The sequence below is a fragment of the Macrotis lagotis genome, chromosome 2 (assembly GCF_037893015.1).
Source record: "Macrotis lagotis isolate mMagLag1 chromosome 2, bilby.v1.9.chrom.fasta, whole genome shotgun sequence".
Lineage (NCBI taxonomy): Eukaryota > Metazoa > Chordata > Mammalia > Peramelemorphia > Peramelidae > Macrotis > Macrotis lagotis.
The window spans coordinates 34,487,130-34,509,107 of record NC_133659.1 but is presented as its reverse complement, the minus strand read 5'-3'; the positions used below and the strand labels follow the sequence as shown (position 1 = coordinate 34,509,107).

Here is a 21,978-nt window from a genome sequence, read left to right as displayed (position 1 = left end):
AATGTTTAGTATGTGACATCAGACATATGTCTAATGACCCTCCAATGATAAACACCTGATGAGATATCAGATAGGGAGGTCTACATTCACCTAAGGGATGTGTGTCTGTGACAGAAGAGATCTAACTTAGAGTCCAGTCAAAGAGGGATTCTGGTCAGCCAAATGGTGAGGTTGCCCAGGTATTCCTGTCTGGGAATGCTACTTCATTGATTTCATCAAGCCCCAGAATCTTGCAGGACCTCCTGGAAGAGACCTCTAATTGTTCAAAAATTAAGTTTGGTTTTATCATTCACAAAGAAAAGACCAATTGAATGAAAAGCATCTATTGCCTAGATTTCTTTCTCTTCCTTCCTCCCTCCCTCCCTCTCTCCCTCCCTCCCTCCCTTCTCTCTCTCTGTCTGTCTGTCTCTGTCTGTCTGTCTCTGTCTCTCTCCCCCCACCAGAAGAAAGCAAGAAAAACAACTATTATTAATAGCTATAGTTAGGGCAGCTGGGTGGTGCAGCGGATAAAGCACCAGCCCTGGAGTCAGGGGAACCCTGGCCTCACACACTAATTACCTCAGACAATAATTACCTAGCTGTATGACCTTGGGCAAGTTACTTAACCCCATTGCCTTGCAAAAACAAAAAAAAATAGTTATAGTCATGCAAAACAACTTCCTACATTAGCTGTGTTCCAAAAAAGAAAGACAAAAAGAAAAAAAAAGGAATGAAGTATGAAAAGAAGAAAGGAAGGAAGGAAAAAGAAGGAGGGAAAAAGGGGGGGAGAGGGAGGAAGGAAGGGAGGAAGGAAGGATGGAAGGAAGGAAGGAAAGGAAAAAAAGAAAGTACCCTTTCATCTGCACTCTGAATCTATCAATTCTCTATCTGGAGGTGGATAGCTTGTTTCATCATGAGTCCTTGAAATTATGGTCTGTCATTTTGTTTCTCAGAGTTACTAAGTCTTTCATAGTTGACTACAATATTATTGTTACTGTGCAGATTGTTCTCCAATTTCTGTTCACTTCCTTTTGTATCAGGACATAGAAGTCTTCAGGTTTTTCCATTGCATTCATATACCATAACTTGTTCAACCATTCCCCAGTTGATAGGTCACTATAAACATAGCTACTACAAATATTTTGTATGCATGAGTCCTTTTCTTCTTTCTTTGATATCCTTGAAGTATAGACCCAATGGATATTGCTGGGTCAGAAATGGTCCTCACAGTTTAATAAGCTTTTTGTACTGTGTGGGTTTTAAGTTGTATCCGAATGGGCGCAAACCCACTTATCTGGGACAGACAGTGAAGATGGACAGCAAGAGTTAATGAAGTGGGGTGGCTAGGTGGTGCAGTGGATAGAGTACCGGCCCTGGAGTCAGGAGGACCTGAGTTCAAATTTGACCTCAGACACTTAATAATTGCCTAGCTGTGTGACCTTGGGCAAGCCACTTAACCCCATTGCCTTGCAAAAAAAAAAAGAGTTAATGAAGTGGAGGAAAGCAAGTTGAATCGAATTCTGGAAACTGCAAAGTCCCTTCAAATGACTTCAAGCTTTCCATTAAAGTAAAGGTCCATCTTGTCAACACTAATATTCTACCAGTGTTGTGAACAGTAGTGAGACATGGTACACAATGGTTTCTCAGCAATTAAAAATGATCATCAGACAAAATGGAGAGACACAATGTTGTCAAGGAACCGCATAATAGGAAATAGTATTGAACTGTTCATGTGGCAAAGACAAAGATTATTTGAAATGGTGGATGAACAGGGAATTTCTGACCAACTCAGAATTTAAAGAAGAGAAAAGCAAGGCAAGATAAAAGAAACTGGATATAAGAGAGTGGTACAATCCTTAACAAATAGTGTCAGGGATACTAAAACTCTGAGCAAACTGAGGCTGGAGAGGAAACCTAACACAACAAAAAGCTTCTTTTTAAAGCTATACTAAGGGAAAGAAAAGAATCAGAAGAAAATTGAGATGACTGTTGGGGTCAGTAAGATGATGACACTAACTGAAAACAGAAAGCCACCAGATTGCTATTTTCTCCCTGTTATATCTATAAAGGTAAATGCTCTTTACATTGGAAATGACAATTCATCTCCAGAGAGAGAGAACTGATGAACTCTGAGTGCTGATTGTGCCAGATTCTTTTTTACTTTTTTAATGTTCCTTGCTTTTGATTTTTTTAATTAACATGGTGCTACTATGGAAATACATTTTGCATGACTTTGCATGTGTAATTGATAGCATGTTGTTTGCCTGCTCAATGAGTAGGAAAAGGGGGAGAGAGGGAGAGAATTTGAGCCCCATCATTCAAAAAATGAATGGTAAAACTATTTAAAAAATTTTTTTTCAGGTTTTTTGCAAGGCAATGGGGTTAAGTGGCTTGCCTAAGGTCACACAACTAGGTAATTATTAAGTGTCTGAGGCAGAATTTGAACTCAGATCCTCCTGACTCCAAGTCCAGTGCTCTGTCCACTGCACCACCTAGCCACCCCTAAACCTTTTTTTAAAAAGGAAATTTTTTAAAATGACAGAAAGCCATGATAATGAAAGAGGTGATAAGTGGGCTGCCCTGAATGAAGTCAACTGATCAGAGATGACAACTATTACTGTTGAGACATTGCTAGTGTCATCTGAGGGATCCCAGATATTGGGAAAGGTGATGCCACAAGGTCAGAGAGGGGAAGATGTGGTCCTGATATTCAAAAAAGGGAAGAGAAGAGGGTCTGCAAGCTAGAGGTCAGTGAGTTTGATTTGGATTCCTCAGAAAATTCTAGAGCAGATCATTATATGTTTAACTATTGGTGGATAGTTAATAGGAGCAAATAGGAGCCAATAGAAGCAAACTCCTAATGAGCCAGTCTGGCTTCAGCCAGAACTGGTTCTACCACCCTTGCATCCTTTCCTTTGTGAACAGGCTTGCTTCCCTAAAACCTGAACACAATGTTGTGGGTAGAATTTATTTGGATTTTTGCAAAGCACCTGATGATGCATCATACTCTTCTTGTGGAGACATAAGAAAGATGGAGATGGGGTCATTTCATCAGATGGATTCAGAATTGGCTTGATTATTAATTAATTGTTAATGGTTCATTGACAGCTAGAACCCTCCCACAGTATACCTAAGGGATATTTGCTTGATTCTGTACTACTTGGAACATTTTTACCATAGGTTTGCCAGCTTATTAGATTTTCAGATGATAAATTGGGAAAGAAGCAGATTAGCTAACAAACACAGTTGATAAATACTATCAGGATACAAAAGAATCTTTTTTTTTTTTGATCCAAGAGAATCTCAATAGGCTAGAGAGAGCATTGGATTGAGTCTAGTAAAAAGAAATTCATTTGGAATCTTATACTTGAGATAAAAAATAAATTTAGAATGAGGAATGGTTTTTGTTATGTTTTTTCAGTTGCTCTTCATGGCCACATTGTGGGTTTTCTTGGCAAAGATACTGGAATGGTTTTGCATTTCCTTTTCTTGTTCATTTTACAGATGAGGAAACTGAGGTAACAGGGTTCAGTGTCTTGCCTAGGGTCACACAGCTAGTAAGTATCTGAGGTTTGAATTTGAACTCAGGGAGAAGGTCTTCCTGATTCCAGACCAGAACTCTATTTACTAGCTGCCTTAAAAGAGCCGAACTACCACCCTAACATTCTTTATCCCATATATATATATATATATATATATATTTTCAAACATCATCGCAGCATTCTGTGCCACAATAGAAACAAAGGAACTCAGTCCAAGAGCAGAGAAACAGAGGGATGGGACGGGATATGTGTGTGCCTCTGTGTAGCACTCTATTAAGCCAGAAGCAAAGAGACCAACATCCATCTAGGGCCAGTCACTTGAAGCAGAGTTTGAAGCTGGTGAACCATGAATCACGTAATATGGAAGGAAGCTTGGAGGTCCAATCCCTAAGGAAACTGACATCAAGAGAGAGGGAGACAGAAAGCTGGCATTAGGAAAATAGAGGGGGGGAAAGACAGAAATTCCCAATACTTCAATAGAAGCAAAACTGAAATACAAACCTTGAAGACAGGCAGATAAACCAACAGGAAAGCTATTAATAGCAAATGGGAACATGACCTCCAGATCATGTAGATTGAACAAACATTGCAAGACAAAGGAAACAGAATTGTTGAGGAAGGGGATCCTAGGAATTCCCTTGAGATCATGGAAACATAGTGGGGTGTTCTTGAATGGTTTAAAAAAGCCACAGGAGCCAAAGAGCTAATGGGATCTTAGGCTACATTAAGAGAGGCATGATTTTTAGGAAGACAGTAGTATTCTCTGCCCTGCTTGTAGCTCCAGAAAGACATTGATAAGCTGGAACATGTCCAAAAGAGAGCAATAAGGATGACATATGGTCAGTGATATTCGCAGATGATATTTGCCTCAGGATGGCCAGTCTGTATAACTTGGATACAAAGAAATATCCTGAATTCAAAGCCACTGTCATCTGAGAGTGATGGGCAAGGTATATAGAGCATCTGTTGCATTTCTGACTTGCCAGTTTATGAGTCTGCATGTGAAGAGGCTTCAATGAAAGCAACTATTTTAAAATTTTAATATTTTATTTTTCCACCAATTACATATAAAATTTTTTAACAGTCTTTTAAGAAATTTAAATATTTTATTTATTTATTTTTCTAACTAAATCCAATGGAGGCTTTCAACAATCATTTTCTACAAGGTTTTGAGTTTTATATTTTTCTCCCTTTCCTCCCCTTTCTTCTTGATAGAAAGTAATCTAATATAGGTTCTACATGGATAGCCATAACATTCTTTTTTTTCTTTTATTAAAGATTTTAGTTGAGTTTTACAATTTTTCCCCCAATCTTACTTCCCTCCCCCACTCCCCACAGAAAGCAATCTGCCAGTCTTTACTTTGTTTCCATGTTGTACATTGATCCAAATTGAATGTGATGAGAGAAAAATCACATACTTAAGGAAGAAACATAAAGTATAAGAGATAGCAAGATCAGACAATAAGATATCTGCTTTTTTTCCTAAATTAAAGGAAATAGTCCTTGAACTTTGTTCAAACTCCACGGCTCTTTCTCTGGATACAGATGGTATTCCCCATTGCAGACTCCCCAAATTGTCCCTGATTGCATAACATTCTTTTTAAAGAGTTTTGAGTTCCACATTCTCTTCCCTGCCCATTGAGAAGGCAAGCAGTTTCATATATATTATACGTTTGTAGTCAGGCAAAATGTATTTCTATATTAGTCATGTTGTGAAATAAAGCATAAACAAAAAACCCCAAGAAAAATAAAGAAAAAATAGGCTTCCGTCTGCATTGACTCTATTAGTTCTTTCTCTGGAGGTATATAACATTTCTTATCATGAGTCCCTTCAGAATTGTCTTGGATCATTGTATTGCAGAGAATAACTAAATCATTCACAGCTGAGCTCATCATACAATATTGCTGTCACTATTACAATATTACTGTGTACAGTGTTCTCCTGGTTCTGCTTATTTCACTTTGAATCAATTCATATAAGTTTTTCCAGATTTTTCTGAAAGCTTTCTGTTTGTCATTAAAGAAAGCAACTCTTAACAGGAAGATAATTCTGAAATTTCTACTACTTAGGAAAGAAGATTCTTAAAGTAGGGGCAATACAGTGTAAGGTATGGAGCATTAATAATAACAATAATCCTGGAGCAATTGATTCCTCTGAAGCCTGGCAGCAGAAAGTACCTTAAACAATGAGAGCGTCATAGCAGTCCTACTAGCACACATACTTCTTCATTCCACTGCTGTGTTTAACTTAGGGTAAATATGATAATGACTCCCTTGGGACAGAAGAAGAAAAAGAAGTTCTGGGTATGGTCCAGGGACTTCAGGTTCTCCAAATTGATTCTTGGACCAAGGCTATTGTCTTCCATCTATGGATTATCTCTATCAATTATTCAATTGACAAATATTAAGTGGAGACTCTTTATCAGCTACCATGCTTAATGCTGCGGATACCAAGACAAAATCTGGGATAATTCTGACCCTTAAGATGCTCTCACTCTAGACTGAGTGGATGCACACTTAGAGATTTTTGCAAAAAAAAAAAAAACCTAAAAGAAAAAAATGTGGGACAGCTAGGTGGCGCAGTGGATAAAGCACCGGCCCTGGAGTCAGGAGTACCTGGGTTCAAATCCGGTCTCAGACACTTAATAATTACCTAGCTGTGTGGTCCTGGGCAAGCCACTTAACCCCATTTGCCTTGCAAAAAAAAAAAACAACCTAAAAAACCTAAAAGAAAAAAAAAAGATTTTTTTGCACATTACTGCAAGGTGATGGGGGAGGTAGAGATGGGGCTGGAGAAGGCATTAGCCCGAGGAGGGATCAAGAAAGCCTACAGATAGAAGGTGACACTTCAGCTGAATGTCAGAGGAAGTCAAGGACATTGAGAGACAGCATGGGCAGGGAGAGCCGGTGCAAAGACATGAAGTTGGGAGATATAGGATCATGCATGAACAATGGCTAGTCTAATTGACCCACAGTTGGGAAAGTCGGACAGAAACCAGTTTGGAAAAGGCTTTAGATGTTGGACAGAAGAGTATCTATTTGATCCTAGAGATGTTAGGGAGGGGAGCTGTTGGGTAGGAGGCTAATCCAGTCAGACTTTGCTTTAAGAAAAATTACTCTACATGCAGAGGATGGATTAACATGAGTATGAGCATGGCCTCAACCCAAGAAGCTTGCTTAGGACTATTGCAATAGGACACTATTGCAATAGTCCAGGTAACAGGTATGAAGGGCTTGAAATACCTAAGTGGATAGAGGGAACAGTTGTAAGAGATGTTGTGGAGGTGGAAATAACAAGAGTATAGTACCTGGTACAAGTATGTTCTTACCATGACTTCACTCACCATCATAGTCATCATAATAACCAATTCCCTCAGTGAGTACACTTCTTGTCTCTCAAGAGATTTCCACTCCTTCCATCTGGGATGGAGAGAGGAAGAGATGGTCTTTTTTTCCTTCCAGTTCCACACACTGGACTTCAAGCACATCCATGGGCTTGCATAGACAGGCACCAGGGACTTTCTAGTTGCTAGAATATGCTGATCTCTAGGGCTTCTACAAAAAAAAAAATGAGGGCATACAAAGTGGATATAAGGTACCTGCAGAAAAGGTGCTAGTGGATGAGTGAAGTCTTACAGATATAGGCACAGCTGATATAAACAGTTGGAGCAGGAGGAGGAATCTCATGTATGAAGAAAAATAAGAAGGTCATGCTGGTTAATGCATACTAAGGTATGCTAATTAGATCAAAAAGAATGAATCCCAAGGGCAGGTAAGTTTCCCAGGAGGAAAAAAGACTCTTCAGGTCCTTGCGTATCTGACACAAAAGTGGAGGTGGGTGAACAGACAGTGTCATGGGTTCCTGTAGAGGATTAAATGCCTCAGACATCCACACTAATGCTATATTCTGGCATGTGAGAGAGTCAGGGGCCTCCATGGGGAGTTGAAACTCATTGCTTTACAGATTTGGGGCCACTTCTGGCCTCAGAGGCATAGGGTTAGGTCTAATCCAAAAAAGTCCCATGACTGCCTATGGACATTCCAACTGGATGTCCTGTAGGCAAGTTGAATTAAGCACATCCAAAACTTGAACTTGCTCTCTTTCCCATGCCTCCTCACAACTACTGAGGTGGCAATTAAGATCGGCTCCTTCCTTATTTGAACTCAGCTCACAGATCCAATCAGATATATATGAGATTGATTTAGTAAGCACAAACTGTGGGCCAAAAAAACCTAACCAAACCTTGTTTCCTCGTCCATGATATTTCTCATCTATGTACTCTGTTATCTTTACTCTTGTCCTCATCACCTTTCTTTTGGACCATCCCAGTAGCCTATTGATTGGTCGCCCTGTCTCAAATCCCCACCTCCTGCAGTCCAACCTTCACTCTGTTTCAAATAGATCTTTCTAAAATGCAGGTTTGGCCACATCACATCCCCTTCCTACTCAAGCAAGCATTGCCTCAATGATCAAAACACAAACTCCTCTGTCGATCATTCAAAGCCCTTAATAACCTGGCCTCCTCCTACCTTTCCTGTGTTCCTACATGCCTTACTCTCTCCCAAGAACTTCTCTGCTCATCCTCATGCATAGCCCTCCCTCCCTTCTTGGGCTCCAACCTTTGAACTGACAGTTCTCTATGCCCAGAGAATTCCTCCTCTTCCTCTCATCTCTGCCTCATTGTATCTATATCTATTTTTCCATGACAGTTTAAATGCTACCCTTGGCAGGTGACTTTCCTTTGTGATCCTCTCCATCTCCAAAGCTGTTAGTGCTTCCTTTCCCTACTATGAGATCAGGAGTTGAATAGAGAGAGAGAGAGATAGACAGATAGACAGAGACAGAGAAAGAGATTGTGAGACAGTCACTGAGGAAGAAGAAAATGCTCTGTGTCAATAGAGAATAACCACCAGGATTTAGATTGGCTCATAAATATGGAGTGAATGAATTTCAAAGGAGGAAAGTTTAACTTCAGAGTAGAGAGAGGGTCTGGACTTGGTGCAGGAGAGTGGGGAGTATTATGACTCTTCTGCCATGACCAGAGAGTTGGAGGCATAAGAGAAATGGAAAGGATGGTTTAGTATGCATTGTCAACTGGGTGCTTAAAGATGGAAAGAGCAAGAAGTCCAAGGCTGTTAGGTGGTGCAGTTGGGAGGATCCAAGTTCAAATTTGACCACATTAACCTGGCCATCTAAAAAATAAATGAGAGGGGCAGCTAGGTGGCTCAGTGGATAGAGCACTGGCCCTGGAGTCAGGAGGACCTGAGTTCAAATCCAGTCTCAGACACTTAATAAATACCTAGCTATGTAACCTTGGGCAAGCCACTTAACCCCATTGCCTTGCAAAAACTAAAAAAAACTAAACTAAACTAAAAAAATAAATAAAAAATAATTATGAGAGAGAGAGAGAGAGGGAGAGAGAGAGGTCTGAAGGAAAATGTGTTAATGCTAAATGTGAAAATCCTGAAGGCAGAATTAATTAATTTATTTTTTGATTAATTTCAAAATTCGGCCAAGTCCAACACTTCCTGGTTCTTTTGTCAGAGTGTTTGCATTATATTGATATGATATTGATTTTGACCTCTCATCTCTTGCTTATGACCATTTGGTCAGTCAGTGAATGCACTGGGAATCCAAAGAAAGACATCCCTGCCTTCTTGGAGCTGACTGTCTATAATTCCATACTATGAGGTAGCAACAGGACAAATTGGAGGAAGCTGGAGGTCCTAGTATTAAGGGGGATTGGGAAAGGCTCTTTGTAGGAGGCAGAGATGAGGAGAGAGTGTTCCAACATGAAAGGCCATGATTTGGGAAGTGGAGGGTCTTGTCTGAAGAATAGCCAGGAGGCCGGAGTCACTGGCTCCCAGAGCATGTGAGTGGCATGTAAGGAGTAAGACTGGAAAGGTGGTGGTGGTGTCTAGGGAAGCAGGGCTGGTCCTGAAGGACTTTGAATGTCAAACTGAGGGTTTTACCTTTGATCCTGGGGGGTGATAGGGAGCCCCTGGAGCTTATTGAGTGTTGGGGGGGATCACTATGAACTCTTGTTTTCTCCCAGGATTCTCCCAGGATTCTCAAGGATTCTCTCACATACCTCCCCTTTCATCAGTTTTGCCTCAAAGACTCATTGATTGATTTTGAAGGACTTTTTGAGACATTTATTGAATTTTAATTCAACTGAATTGAATTCATTTGAATTTTATTGGATAACAATAATGACAGTTCATGTTTATCTAGAGTCTACCATGTGTCAGGCCCCCAGATTTTACCTTCACCGCAACCCTGGGAGACAGCACCAGTACTTAGCTCCATTTTACAGGTTGACAAAACAGGCACACGGAGGAATCACAAACCTAGTATCTAAGGCCAGATTTGAACTCTGCCTGGCCCCAGGTCCAGTATTCTTTTTATTGTACATTTGGCTGCCTCAAGAAAGAAAAGTAATTTCTCTTTCTCCTCATTCTTTGCCACAGAAGTGGCTCCATTCTTTTCATGATGGGCTTTTTGTTGAAAGGGGCCATGTCTACCCAGTTCTGCTTGAAGACCTCCAGTGATAAGGAGTTCACTACCTTTCAAGGAAGCCCAGGGCAGCTGTCCCAAGTCTAAGAAATCTTTCCTCACCTATCTGCTTACCTTTGCCTCTTATTAACCTTCTCCCATTGCTCCCAATTTGTCTTCTGGGGCAAAGGAGAACAAGAGTGATCCTTCCTCCACAAAGCAGCCCAGCATATATATTTGGAGACAGCTTTGGGTCCCACCAAGTCTTCTCGAGACTGATTGTGTCCCATTACTTTCCCAGCCCTTTGGCAGGCCTTTAACAAAAAGTTGCTGAATTTGAAACCAGTTCCAAAGGTGTAGACATTGTGCTCTTGTGTTTGCAGGGCAGATTCCAAGGAGGACTGCCTCCTAATAAAGATGTCTCTCTCCACGGCCTCCTGCTGACTCGGGCTCGAGTTCCTGGACATTTTTATCTGAGCTTGGTCAGTCAACTAAGGAGGTCTCTGGACCTCCTTTTTCACTGGCTTGGGATGGAGTAGAAGGGGCTCATGCACTTGTCTAAGTGAGCTGGGTCCCCCAGCCCACTTGGGGTGAGATGCAGCCTAGGGAAGATTGAGAAACCAGGGCCCATGCATGTTATGATCCTGGACTTGAGGAAGGCAGCTGTGATCCTGGGCTTATGAAGTTAGAAAGGACCAAAGCAGCTAATCCCTGTGTCACAGATGAAGAAATTGGGGTCAGTGATCTTCCTGCAATGGAATCTTGCCTCTGGGGTGGCACATCCAGGGCTGGCCTCAGCCTCTCACCCTTGTCATATCTAGAGTAATCAGGTGCAGGCAGGGTGCTTGCCCCACAATGCTGCTGTCCAGATCTGCTGGAGCCTCAGGTCTAGGCTTAGCTGAGGCCCAAATGAGTTCGGGGAGGGGAAACAAGAGAAGGAAACAAATCCTGAGTCGATTTTCTTGGTGCTGAGAGTGGGTGTTTGTAGCCTTGATTCACACAGGTCCCAATTGCCCCAAGACACAAGGACATCACTGTTCTGGATCAGGCTGCTACACAAGGCGGGGTTTGTTCCCAGCTGCCAGGGGGCCGTGGGGGTGGCAGGCCAAGGGCCTGGCCGGAGCTGGTGCGGAACATTTCAGAGATGCGGCAGTAGCCGTGTATGTGACCAAGGGCTGGCAGCCACCCTATATGAAGGGGGTGAGCCAGCTAGGTAAGGGCAGCATTTGGGGCTTGAGACAGGAGGAGGAAGCCAGGACAGAATAATCTTGGAAATGCTAGGGTAATGGAAGTTGTGACCGATGACTGCCAGGACTACGCAGATGTCCCTCAAAGCTCAGACTTGAGGAGCATGAAGAACCACCGAAGATAAGCTTCTTGCCCTGAGGACTCAAAGCTGTTAGGCTGGGTGAACCTAAGCTCTGCCCTGGGACCCCTCCATTGCTATTCCTCAGCCTCTTCCAAGAGAGGGAAAGGGCTAACTCCAGCTATAAACATTTTGAGGGGCCAGGAGCCCTGGCAGTTCCCGAATTCAGACTATTTCCTCTAGAGGCAGCACAACCCAGGGAGGGCTTTTGCAAGGGGGTGCTTTTTTCTCTGGCAGATGGTGGGTTATCCAGTAGGAGCACATGGCCTCAGTGTCCATGTTAACCTAGGGCCCTGCCACCGTAAGGCTGGTTTCTGGGGACCAGGATCCTTTATAGTCCAAACCAGGCCTAGGACTCACAAATCACCTCTGACGCCAGATGCTCCCAAGTCCTGGTGATACCTAATCCTGATGGCCGTGCTAGAGGTGGTTGGAGTAGAGAAGCATGGCCTCAAATGCCTTTTGGAAGTATTTCTGGGAAGGCCCAGAGGGGCAATTAGTATTGTCCCCTGAAAGGTGGGTTGGGTGGGCAGGGCTACAAGGTTGCCAGCCATTGAGAAATGCTTCTCTAGTCAAATGGGTCAGAGGTCAGCTAGCCGCTAAATGGATTGGAAAGGGTGGCTGGTGTCCTAGGTGTCCAAGTCTCACAAATTTCAGCCCAGGAGGGGTATGGCTCCAAGCTGGAGGTCACATACCCCAGAGGCTGCAGGCCCCCCAGAGGAAAGCTGAACAAGGACCACATCAGAATCCACAAATGGCCTGTGGCCTGTCCAGGGCAGCTCCTAAGGTGAGTTCAGGATCTGGAATTAGGAAGGCCAAGTTCCAAACTAGCCTCAGACCCTTATTAGTCTGAGACCCTGGGAAGGTCATGTCACCAGTCTGCCTGTTTCCTCATCTGAAACATAAGGATAATAAAACCCACTTCCCACGTCTCCAGAATCTTGTACTTCATAAAGTGGTGTGGAAATGCTATTATAATTATTAACATTACCTGAGGCTCTGTTGAGATCCGTGGAGACACAATAAAACACTGACTAATGAATCACTTTAAAGTCTTTTTTTATTCTGAGGATACATGACAGACCCATGAGGGATTCCTGTGGTATGGTTGGAAGTAGGGGGTAGCTGCCTGCCCCAAGGGGCTTTGGAGAAGGTGAAGGAAAGACCTGGAACATAGACAGTTGAAACTGAGGCCTCCCCTGGGGCGGGCCCAGCACAGCATGCAGGAAGCTGGGCAGCTGGTAGAGCAACACTCCAGAACCTTCTGCTGTCATTGCCCGAGAGCACTTAGAGAAGTAGGAAGACCCCTTAGTCTTCCCCCTGCCTGGAGCTATTGGCCAAAGGTCTTGCTGCTGTTCCTCATGCTTGTCAGGCAGGTAAAAAGGCAGATGTCTGTAACCTCTGGCTATAAACACCCTTTGACGGGCCAGGGGCCTTTCTTGCTGCTGTCCCCCTGTACTTCCTAAGGAAGCCCCTTTCCCAGGCAGAGTAGGAAAAGGAGCTTTTTTTCTATTCAATGATGAGACAGCACACTGTTCTTCACACTGCCCTATTCCCTTAGTTCCCAGACTAAGACTGGGGACCCCACCCCCCCTTAACAGCTGCCTCTGTCCAAGGAAGTCTTTATAGAGGCCCAGGGCCTTAAGGGAAAGAGTCCTAAAGACCTGGGATTGGACAGGCCTCGAAGTTCACCGAAACCAGCTGGGAATGCCAAGGCTGTCTTCTAGTCTGGTCGGGCTGAACAGATGCTCCCCAGAGTCAGAGTGAGGCCCCAGGAATCAGGAGTCCTGGGGGAGAGGGAAGGCCCCAGAAAGAGGTCTGGCCCCTGAGATGGAGTTTGCCTGCAAGGGGCTGTCACCTCAGAAGCAGGCTTCGGCATTCAGAAAAGGAGAGGGTGCTCCAAGTTGCTGAGGATGCAGAAGAGTATTATCTGTGGTCGGTGGGCAGGTTACCGCTGGTAGGGGTGCATTGAAGCTGACTTGATGTTGGTTTTGATGCCACTTGGCATCTTACCTAAAGAGAAGAAGCAACAAGGGGTTGAGTAGGCCCTGTTCAAGTTCAGCCCAGAAAAGATACCCTCCCTCTCCTCTCACCTCCAAGCTCTTTTGGGCTGGGGTACAGGCATATCTCTTTCACCCTGTGTCCCCCAATACTAGACTTTGAGAAAAGCTCATCACAGAGCAGGGAAGATGGAAGGCTGTGCCTTCACCTGCAGTCTCCAGTCATGGTCCAAGCAGGTCTGCCAGGTAAATCTTTCCTAACAGGAACCCTATCAAGGCAGGCTTGTCAGGGACAGGGCTGGCCCTGGTTGCTGGTCAGTGACCCTGCCCCCAGGGGACAAGAGGTAAATTATGAATTGGGCAAACTTGAGGTGCTCCTGGGGTAGACCCAGGCATCAAAGGGGCTCCAACCTCCCCCCTCCCCCCATGCATGGCTCCAATCCTCTGTGGTCCTGAATCTGCCTAATCACAAACCATCAGGATGCATTTGGGAACTCTTGAGCGGAAGCACAGTGAGTAAAGAAGAAAGGAAGGGAAAGAGGATGCTGGAGAATGAATAGGTGAGACATACTCTGCTGCCAGGACAAAATGCCATGGCTGATACCATACCATCAGAGAGCAGAGAGAAAACATGCTTATCTCCTGGGCTGGATAACCATGCCCAGGGTGTGTCTTACACAAAGAACTGGCAGGACAGAAGAGGGTGGTGGACTCAGAGGTGACCTAAAAAGGTAGAAATCACTCCTCTCAGTCCATAACAGTTTGTGATAGGGAAGGAAGGGGGGGGGGCACAGGACATATCCTCGGTCAGAAGACCAGATGTCAAGACAAGGGACTGGTGGTGATGCTTGGAGAGGACAACAATCTGCCAGGAGGGAAAGGGCTTTGCAGTAAATGTATCTGAATTGGTCAACTTGTAACTCTCTGATAAATGAGCAAAGGATGGGGCAGCAGGGCCAAGAAGCCATGTGGCTAGCAACAGCCACTGTTTGCCAACCAGACCTGCAAATATGACCTGAATGGTAAACGTGGGAGGGTCTGGAGGTAGGCGGGCAGATGAGGGCACCGGGGAGAACACAAGAATGTGGCACAGCTCTGCAAGAACAGGGTCAGGGACGCCCAAGCCAAGATGCAAGGAAGGCAAAGACAAGAACAAGAATTCTTTCAAGTTATACAAGGGTATGCTGGGGGAGCAGTTCCACCACAGTGATAACACTTGCCAAGCCCAGATCGAGGGACACCAAAGAATGTGGGAAAGGAGCCAATGTACACAATCATAGCAGCTGTTTGTGGGAGCAGAGTTGGAAACAAGGGGGTGCTCACTGATTGAGAATGGTATAGGACCTAATAGAATATGATTATGCCATAAGGATGAAGGGATGAATCCAGAGGAAGCTCTTTTTATACTTTATCATCCATGATCCAGCAAGAATGGCCTCCAGCTGGTCCTCAGCCATGATACTCCATCTCCAGGTTTTTGCCCTGGCTCTGCCCCATGTCTAGAATGCTTTTCCTTCTCATCTCCACCTCCTGACCTCCTTCAAGACTCAGATCAAATCTCATCTTTGATAAGAGGCCATTCCTAGTCTCCCCTTTGCCCCCCAGACTGCTAGTGCCATCCCCTCAGAAGACCTTCATTCCATTCCCCTTGGAAAAGAGCTCTTCTGAACACAGTCATTTATCTCTCCATCAGACCGTCTGCTTCTTGAAGGCAGGGATTGTGTTTCTGCCTTTCCTTGTATCACCAGAGCTTGGCACCCAGAAATGCAAACCGACTGTATGAACTGATGCAGAGTGAAGAGAGCTGGGGGAACAACAGTGATAACATACAGTGATGACATTTCAACACAAAAGGTACCTTGCCTGAAAAACTGTGATCAAGGCAATTGCCCAAGCATAGTTCTTGAGGCCTGCTGCCCTTCCAGCTTCAAGATGACACTGGTTTTCAGACAATAGACAAGAGACAGATTGCTCTGCTTGATTCAGTTTGTTACAAGGAGAGGAGGGGTGTGTGTGTGTGTGTGTGTGTGTGTATGTCTGTTCTTCATAGATGGTTACATCCGTGTACACTGGAGTTTGTCAAGTTCAAATGTAACAAAAGATCAAAATGAAAATCCTGAAAAAACCTGAGGGCCAGCAGAAAGTCCAAGAAGGACTAAGACTGCTCCTCTAGGTGAACAGGACCATGTGAATAAAACAAAATGACTAGTAGGAAACTGATGCCCAAGAGAGGAAAGGAGGCAGGAGGAGGAGCCAGGCTGCCCTGGACGAATTCCAAGTCCCTAGGCTTGCTTGTACCAAACAGGTGGATCTTAAAACACGGGGCAGGTGAAATTGCTGAGCAAGTGTCAAGGGAGACCAAAGGATGGGAGAAAGCAAATGTCCTGATTTTCAAAAAAGGGAAGAGAACATTCGAGCGAGGCCAGTGAACTGGACAGATTCTTGGGAAAATTCCAGAAGGGTTCACTGAGGTGATAGTGAGCATCTAAGACAAGAAATTGGGGATTAGGAAGAGCCAGCCCGGCCTAATCGAGAACAGGTCATGCCAGAAAAACCTCATTTCCCTTTTACACAGAGTTATTTAAGTGGTAGAGCAGGGGAGACTGTAGACATAGTTACCTAGATTTTAGCAAAGCATTTAACTGTCTCATTATCCTAGGAAAACACAGGCGAGATGCAGCCTAGGTCACAGCAGGACTGGAAGGAAGCTGAGAGCTTGAGGCTGTCTGTTTTATCTAAGGACTGGAAGTAGTGGGGTACTTTTCTATGAAACTTGCAGCAGAACCCTCCCCAAGACTGTGAGCTCCTGGCCAGCTGAGGTCACTCCTTTTCTTAGTGACTCTCTGGCCCTTGGCAGAAAGAGCTGCAGTCATTTTGTTAGCTGAGGACACCAAGGCCTAGGGAGGAGAAGGTACCCTGCCTGAGCTCCCAGTTAGGAATGCTGGGTCGGGTCTTCTCAGCTCCAAAGGCCCTCCCACTGCTCTGACATGAGGCTGACCCAGAATATGGTCAGCCTGGCAGTCCACAGTGGGCAGCCCTGGGGATCTGGGCCCAGGCCTGGGCTAGTCACTCTTTCTATCAATGATACATGGTGACCAGGGAGTTGGACTTTAGAGTCACCCCAGACCTGAGTCAAGTCCTACCTTCAACACAAAGTGTATGAATCACAATCAAGTGAAAACAAATCAAGTCACAATTGCTATGCTGTCCCACTGGTGACTCAGGCAGGGAGAGATCTTGACCCCTGTCTCCAGGAGGTCTCCTTGGCTCCAGACAGAAAGAACCATGGTGTGGGTGCCCTGGACAGCTGGACCGCACACCTCTGGCTCTTCCCCTAGACAGGAAGCCAAGAGAGGCAGGACAAGAAGGCATCCTAAGGGGGTAATATGCTTCCCAGACAAACAGAATTTCCATTGAATCTGAGTCACCCCCAGAAGAAATCCCCTATTACAACATCTCTCAAAAGGGCTATCTGGCCTCTACAAGTAGATCTCTGAGAAGGGAGAGCTGCCCAACTTTCCCTCACCCCTAGTCATTGTGTGTTTTCACTATAAATCAGGAAGTTTTCCTTGATGCCAAGCCTAAATGGCTTCCATTGCTCCTGTTCTTTGGGCTCAAAGAGAAGAAATTTAATTCATGTGACAGACCTTTAGATACTTATCATTTTCATGTCCTGCAACTTGGCACTCCCCCCACCCCAGCTCCTGAACCAATATTCTAGAATCCTCACACCTTGGCTACCCTCTGATACATCTTCCTAAAATGAGGGCCCACTGTTGATACATTTTTGAAAATAACTGGATCTACTTGAAAAAGAACCAACATAATAGCAGCTCATACTCAGTAGCACTGTGTTCCCCATGTTTATGTGATCTCCTTAGACTGGTCCATGGTCCCAAAGCTAGTAAGGCAAGATGTGAAGCTTGCTTGCCTGAATCCAAGGTTCACCCCACAACAGCACTGAGAAAAGTACTCATTCCTTTGCCCCCACAGACATCATTATTTAACACATCTCTAAGGAAGGCAACACCAGAACATGGACTCCTGACTAGCCCATGCTCCAGTTGACAGGATCTGGGGTCTCTTCAGCTCAGGGACCCAAAGCAACTCTTGGCATACAACTGTGTCAATTGTTTGTTCCATAAGAATGAGAAAATATAAGAAAATCAAAGAACATCCAAGACCGGGGCGGGGGGCGGCTGGGGGGGCCTGATGCTGAAGCACGCCGACCAAGTGGCAGAGGCACGAACAGACAGAGACAAGAAGAAAAAGCTAAGCCCTCAGTTGGATCTTGGTCCCAAGGGGCAGATAACACATGCTGTCCTCCTCCTTCCTTGGGAAGTAGGGGTTTAGGGCTGGAGAACACAACCCATACTGTCATGTGGTCATCTGATCTGCTGGGTCTTGGGTGACCTGCTCTCTACAAGAGGGGAGGACGCAAGGGTGGGGCAGCACGTTGAGATGGATGTGGAATAAAAAAGTCAAAGCCTCTACAAAAACAACATGAGATCAAGCTGTCCTCCCTGCCCTTTTAGGTCACCCTAAGCTGGGACCCAGACTGAGGCTGGGACACTCAGATGGAACTTTTCTGGTAGCCTCTGGCCTACAGGCCAGCCGGGCTGGTTGGCACTTTCCAACTTCCATGAGTTGGCTTACAATGCTCCCCTTACCTGGCTGGCTGGCTTGGGCCATCTGTACTCCACTGAGCAGAGTGTTCTGTTGCTGACTAGGTGCGCCTGACATCTGAACTTGCTGCATGCCTGATGCTCCAGCCAGGAGGGCCCCTGCTCCAGGCTGACCTGGTTGGCCCGGGCCACTGGTGCCAGGTGGTCTCCAGTTGGACAGACCCTTACCAAAGGCGACTGCAGCCACTAGGGCATTGGTGTCCGTGGGGTTGAAGGTCTGTTTATTCTGACGGAGACCTAGAAAGGAAGAGCAGTCGTCAGGAGGTTATCAGACCTGAGAGGTTTCTGACTGCCCCCCCCCCCCCCCCCCCCCCCCAGCAAAGGCTTGTGAACAGGAAGCTCCTGTGGTTGTCTCAGAGCAGCACACATAGGCTCCCAGGAGGGCATTTGACAGTTCTGGTCCCCTGTGCCTTCCCCATCCATTTGTGGCCACTCTCCACCAGTTCTTCTTCCTTCCTCTCTAGGCTTTGCCATAATGCCCCCAATGCACCCCCTTCCCTCCTTCTCAGTCTTTCTCCTCCAAGGATGCCCAGTTTCCACCTTGCCAGACACACTTACCTCCACTTTCTGATTCTCGTTCCTCTTTGCTTATTTTCTCCAGTAGGACTGAACACATTTTATTCAAGGTCTGAATTTGCTTCTACAAAACATCCAATGCACCAAAGTGAGCAGGGCTGGCCTCCCTGCTGCTCTTCATCCCCCCAGCAGGACCCCAGCCTCCATGGAAGGTTCTGTCATTACCTGTGCGGCATCAGTGCCAATGCGAGCTGCATCTGTGGTCAGCTGCTTCTCCTGCTCCTCAACCTCTGGATCTGGTTTAGTTCTTAGGTGGTCAGGGACCACCTCATGACTGAAGACAGGAACTCGTCCCTCTGTCTGCCTCTGTCAGAAGCACAAAGGGGGAGTTGCATTAATGATATCCTCTGTTCCAGAAAGAAGTACCATGACCCCCAGCCCATCTTTAAATGTATGCCCCAAAGGATGGCAGCAGAGGGAGGGGGAGTCTGGAGAGGATGTGTTGCCCAGGGTTAATACTGCACATCCCCCCCTCCCTTTTACCCCCTCTCCCCTCACCGTGAGCTCCTCATCACGATCCGGGGACAGCACCAGAGGAATGATAACCTGGTTCCGGAGCAGTGGGGTCTTCTCGTGCTTGAGGACCTTGTTGAGGGTGTTCAGTTGTCCAGAGAGCAGAGCAAAGCTGTCCAGGACTGAGGGCCTAGTTGGGGTAGAGATGGGAACAAGGCCTGGCTGAAAATGTGGGCTCTGACCCATGGGATCCCTCAAGGAAGCAATAACTTTCCAAGAGTCCTTCAGAAAGAACTACAAACATAGCCTTAGCATTCAGAGCTGCAAGGGCCCTTCACATTCAGGACTGGGCCTCTTTGGGAGGGAAGCCCTAAGAGGTGAGGCCCCTTCTAGGTCGTGCCATCTCCAAAAGATCTCCTTTGATGTCTGGGTTAGCCTTTGTTTGCCAATGGAAACTCAGTAGAACAGTCCATGGACCAGCCTTCCCACAGCATCCAAGACATGGAGCTCAGGAAAGGAGAACACAGCGGGAAGGGAACAAGATGAACCCTTCTCCCTTTCTTGGTGACTCTCCTGCCCTACAATCATGCCAGTGGACTGGCAAGTTTGGAGGACAGAGGGGAGAGCATCTTCAGGGATCTGTGTTGCCTGGGCTCCCTCACCCCCTTGTCTGGACACAAGCACCTCAACCCCCTCTGCAGCCCCAACTTGATCCAGGAGGACAGGGGGCTCAAGTCCAGCCAAGGCACTTGCAGCAGCCCAGGCCCAGAAGTTAGAACAGGGAGGATTAATTAATTCCTTAGGGCCTAGAAGCTGGAAAACTCAGCTATGTGGTTGAGGAAGATCCCACCCTGAGTTGAGCAGCAGCGATGGCATACCTGCCTCCTTCTGGGTTCCAGGCTTGCTCTACCCACCCTTACCAGGTAAGCCGGTCATACTCGTTCTCCAGCTTGCAAATAAAACTTCCCAAGGAGCTTTTCAGGTCTGCCACTTGATTCAGAAGCGCATCCACTGATGCCTCCAACTGCTTCTCCTCCCTCTGGGGGCAGAGACCAGGGGTCAGGGGGCCAACGTGTCAGACACAGGACTGAGAACCCCAGGGAGGGGAGAGGAAGGGCGGGAAAAGTCTCTCTGGATGACTGGAAGAGGTATCATTCTCAGAGCGCCCCCCCCCCCCCCATCAGTCCGACTGGAGTCCTAATAGATTGAGGGCAGAGCCCAGAGTCCCCTGGCCCAGTGAGGACTGCCAGGAGGGCAGGGAAAGGTCTCCACCGACCCTCCTGGGTGTGTGTGGGGGGTCTTGGCTATGCTAGCTCACGGCTTGTGCTTCTATGGCACGGCGGCCAGCTTCAGGGCCTTTGGCACTAGACGGTCCTCCGGGCAGGAAGGAGACCAGGGCCAGAGACAAGAGCCTCGTCCGGGGCCCGGTGACTGGCAGGCTGCATTCCTCAGCAGCTCCTCCTGCCCCAGCAGCTTATCCGGGGCGCCGCCCGCGCCCCGTTATCTCCGCTGCCCCAGAGTGGGGCTCCTGCGCGGGACGGGCCCCCAACCCCCTCCGGCGGGCCAGGCCGGCCTCCTCCGTCTCCCCCGTGCTTGGGCGCGGCTGTGGGGGCTGCCTGCCCCGACTGGGGCCTGGACCCCCGCGGGCGCCTCTCCTTGGTGGGGGCGTCTCTCCCGGGGGGGCCTCTCCTTGGTGGGGGCGCCTCTCCCGGGGGGGCCACTCCTTGGTGGGGGCGTCTCTCCCGGGGGGCCTCTCCTTGGTGGGGGCGCCTCTCCTTGGTGGGGGCCTCTCCTTGGTGGGGGGCGCCTCTCCCGGGGGGGGGCCTCTCCTTGGTGGGGGCGCCTCTCCCGGGGGGGCCTCTCCTTGGTGGGGGCGCCTCTCCCGGGGGGGGCCTCTCCTTGGTGGGGGCGCCTCTCCCGGGGGGGCCACTCCTTGGTGGGGGCATCTCTCCCGGGGGGGCGCCTCTCCCGGGGGGGGCCTCTCCTTGGTGGGGGCGCCTCTCCCGGGGGGGGCCTCTCCTTGGTGGGGGCGCCTCTCCCGGGGGGGGCCTCTCCTTGGTGGGGGCGCCTCTCCCGGGGGGCCTCTCCTTGGTGGGGGCGTCTCTCCCGGGGGGGAGCCTCTCCCGGGGGGGCCATCTCTCCCGGGGGGGGCGCCTCTCCCGGGGGGCCTCTCCTTGGTGGGGGCGTCTCTCCCGGGGGGGGCGCCTCTCCCGGGGGGGGCCTCTCCTTGGTGGGGGCGCCCTTCGGCCGCCACAGCAGGGGGTTCCCAAAGGGCCCGCCCCGCCCCCGCCGGGGGTCCCCGCTCCGGCCCGCCCCGTGGCAGCCCTCCCCGGGCCGCGGTTTCTCGACGTGTGAATGGGGGGGGCCCTGCGGGGCGCCTCTGCCTCACGTGCCGCCCCCCCCCCCCCCCCGACCCCCGTCTAACCCTCACCTGCATCTCGTCCGCGGCGGGAATGCCCGCCCCCAGGCACCGCCTCCCGACTTCCGCCGCCCGACTTCCCCTTCCGGACTCCGCACGTGCGCCTTCCGGCGCGCCCCCGACAGCGTCCGGGTTGCGCGCGGGTCAGGGGTCACCCCGGGACCGGACGGCCATGGCGGCGGAGCCGGCCGAGGTAAGGGGCTCGGGGCAGGGCGGCGGGGCGGCGGGCCGGGGCGGGGCGGCTGCTGAGGGCCAGCTCCCTCCCGCGCAGGTGGAGGAGGCCGCGCAGGTCTTCCTGCTCATGCGCAAGGGCCACCGCATCTCCCGCAACGTGCGCCTCGCCTGGTTCCTGAGCCACCTCCGCCAGGCCGTGCGGGCGGCCTCGCCCGAGGAGCTGGTGAGCGGGTCGGGCCGGGGGGGGGGGGGGGGCGGGGGGGCGGGGGCCGGGCCGGGGGGGGCGGG

The 21,978-nt window shown here is 48.2% G+C and overlaps 2 protein-coding genes across 6 annotated transcripts in view; one reads left to right on the top strand and one right to left on the bottom strand.

Moving 5' to 3' along the window:
* Positions 1-12,403: 12,403 nt before the first annotated feature.
* MED8 (mediator complex subunit 8) lies at positions 12,404-21,840 on the bottom strand. The gene is made up of 7 exons (XM_074221644.1): positions 21,529-21,840; positions 20,018-20,136; positions 19,143-19,287; positions 18,810-18,950; positions 18,627-18,708; positions 18,054-18,305; positions 12,404-13,396 (listed from the first exon to the last, which is right to left on the bottom strand). Exons 1-7 carry the CDS (start codon positions 21,532-21,534, stop codon positions 13,332-13,334), a joined length of 810 nt encoding a protein of 269 aa, XP_074077745.1. The 5' UTR covers positions 21,535-21,840; the 3' UTR covers positions 12,404-13,331.
* Positions 21,543-21,978, top strand: part of SZT2 (SZT2 subunit of KICSTOR complex) — a 77,036-nt gene continuing 76,600 nt past the window's right edge. For all 5 annotated transcript variants that reach the window (XM_074221640.1, XM_074221639.1, XM_074221643.1 and 2 more), the window contains exons 1-2: positions 21,543-21,709; positions 21,788-21,913. In XM_074221640.1, coding sequence (XP_074077741.1) covers positions 21,551-21,709; positions 21,788-21,913 — 285 coding nt within the window. In that variant the 5' untranslated portion in view covers positions 21,543-21,550. The remainder of the gene's footprint in view (positions 21,710-21,787; positions 21,914-21,978) is intronic.